General features: G+C 54.2%; 1 protein-coding gene across 1 annotated transcript in view; it reads right to left on the bottom strand.

The window, feature by feature from the left end:
- The window catches only part of ncanb (neurocan b), a 169,884-nt gene that overhangs the window by 126,044 nt on the left and 41,340 nt on the right, over positions 1-2,500 (bottom strand). Inside the window, 2 exon segments of the mRNA XM_063200357.1 lie at positions 969-1,601; positions 1,644-2,500. The exon segment at positions 1,644-2,500 is cut by the window's right edge and continues 55 nt beyond it. Coding sequence (XP_063056427.1) covers positions 969-1,601; positions 1,644-2,500 — 1,490 coding nt within the window.

The raw sequence follows: 2,500 nt of genomic DNA, 5'->3' as shown, positions 1-2,500 counted from the left end.
ACATGCAGTGTAATGAAATACCAATTCAATTCTGCCCTCCCCCCTTGGGCCCGTTTACATTTGTCTCCCCTTGTCGACTTCTCTGATAATACCCATCACAACAACACACTGATGAGTCTACAAACGTAATTGGTCGGCGATCAGTCTTTTACAGAGAAAGATAAAAGTAAAAGAGGAATTAGCTTACATGGCCCTACCGTAGCTCAAACCACTGGGCACCGCACTGCCACACCGGCAACTCGTGTTCGATTACAACCAGAGGTGTAGTCTACGTAGAAGAACACAGGTATACGCAGTATACCCACTTCAAAATTTCAGGGATCTTAGTATACCCACTAATATTGATTGATCCATTATTTAGGATACCTGATGCCACCAGGGGCCGCACCTGAGCGCCCAATCTCTGTGTGACTATCTATGACTTATGATAGGCCCAGCCACTATGGACCTTACACATCTAAGAATCCTGGTCCTAACCTACGTTGACCTTATGACTCTACATTCTCTGTCTATCTCTTCTTCCTCTGCCTTCCTGCTTTTTCTGCCTCTCCTCTATACCTCTCCTTTTAAATCTATCTCTCCTCTCCTTTTAAATCTATCTCTAACAATGTTTTTCCCATTTGTTAAGCACTTTGAGTTACATGCCTTGTATGACACAGTGCTATACAAATACAATTATTATTATTATTATTATTAAATATATACAGTACAGCATACCAACTTCAAAAAATGAAATACACAGTACATCCACCACAAAAAAGTAGACTACACCCATTGACAGTAAATAGAATATCTACTATATATCTAATGTCAATGACTACACCACTGATTACGACCAGAGATCATTTGCCGATCCTTCCCCGACTCTCTCTCCCCGTTTTCTCTCTCTCACTGTCATGTCACAAATAAAGGCATAGCACCCCCAAAAAATAAGTATGTATATATAAATAAATTAATAATGAGTTTACCTGATGGGTTCTGTGGGTCGTATCCCTGGTTGGTGGCGATGATGGAACTGAGGCTGCTGTCCGCTGTGGAGTTGTGCAGAGACGAAGAAGACGACGAAGAAGACGAGACCTGAGCCGACCGATGCACGACCGGCAGGAAGTTCAGCCCGGGCAGCGTCCTCCAGCCCCGCGCCACCACGAACGACTCCGACACCGGCGTCCTGTACCCCATCCAGGCCTTGTCCCTGCTGCCCCCCGCTGCTGCTGCTGCCCCCGGTGGCGTGGTGAAGAGAGGCACGCGGATGGTGGTGTGCGACCCGGGGTGACCAGCAGGAGGAGGGGTGGTGTAGAACTGGGGGTGGGGCTGGAGGTGGTGCTGGGGCTCCGGGGTGTACTGCTGCTGCTGCTGCTGGGCAGGCTCGCTCCCCTGCTCCACAGGCAGCAGGGCGGAGGCCGGCTCTCTGGTGTACTCCTCGGTGGGGGTCAGGGTCTGTGTCATGGCAGGTGTGGTGGAGACTGTTGCCTTAGTGGTGGTGGTGGTTTTAGAGGTGGTGGTGGTGGTGGCGGTGACATATGGCGTGGTGAGCTGTGACATTGAGCCCTTGGCGAAAAAGCTGTTGTGCTTCCGTTTGACAAAAGGGCTGCTGTCCTTGCCTGTTGATGTTGTTGTCGAGGAGGAGGAGGAGGAAGAGGAGTAGGAGGAGGAGGAAGACGGTGGTGTCAGTCTCTCAGCGGGCCTGCGGACAAACAGGATCTCCCCCCGCGCCTCCTCAGGGGCGTTCTCAGCCTCCTCCTCCTCCTCCTCTTCTTCATCATCATCGTACTCCGCCTCCTTTTCCTCCACCTGCTCCTCCTCCTCAGATGACCTCAGCTGCACCTCTGGAGATCCGTCCTCCTGACCGCTAGGGGGCGCTGCTGCTGTGGGCAGATGCACAAGCTGCCACTGCACCGTCGTCTGCAGTACCGGACTCTCCCTGTCAGCAGCACTGTCACCATCACCACGACCACCACCAACTCCACCTCCTCCACCACCACCAGCCATAGACGCTTGTTTCACCCGGCTGATGAAGGCCTCCAGTGCTAGCTCTCGCCCACCGCTGCCATTGCTATCCGTGTCTGCGTCTGCGTCCTCTTCCCAGTCCATGCGTCCGGGCCGAGCGGGTGAAGGCGGACCCCGAGGGGGGTACGGGTAGCGGTGGTGATGTGTCGCGTGCTCGTCGCCGTGGTCCCTCCCTTCCCCCGAGTAGTTCTCCAAGGGCCTGATGCTGTCTCGGTCGCCGTCTCGGTCTCCGTGTCTGCTGGGCATGGCAACAATCTCCAGGGCGGCTGCTTTAGCCTCCATGGGCTCTGAGGAGAGGGGATCGCCCCCCAGATGAATGTGTTCTACTACTCCAGTGGTGCCGCTAGTGCCACTACTACTGCTGCTGCTGCCTGGGGCACCGAGCTTCTGGCCCTTTACGGGTTTCAGCAGCGTCCACCTTTGTTTGCTGCCGAGCACCGGGGATGATGCGAACACGCTCCCCGAGCCCCCCGGCGACGATGATGCATTCGCG

This window comes from Engraulis encrasicolus, chromosome 6, assembly GCF_034702125.1.
Source record: "Engraulis encrasicolus isolate BLACKSEA-1 chromosome 6, IST_EnEncr_1.0, whole genome shotgun sequence".
In the NCBI taxonomy this organism is placed as follows: Eukaryota; Metazoa; Chordata; class Actinopteri; order Clupeiformes; family Engraulidae; genus Engraulis; species Engraulis encrasicolus.
Note: the sequence above shows the minus strand (reverse complement) of the source record. Positions and strands in the feature narration are given on the sequence as shown.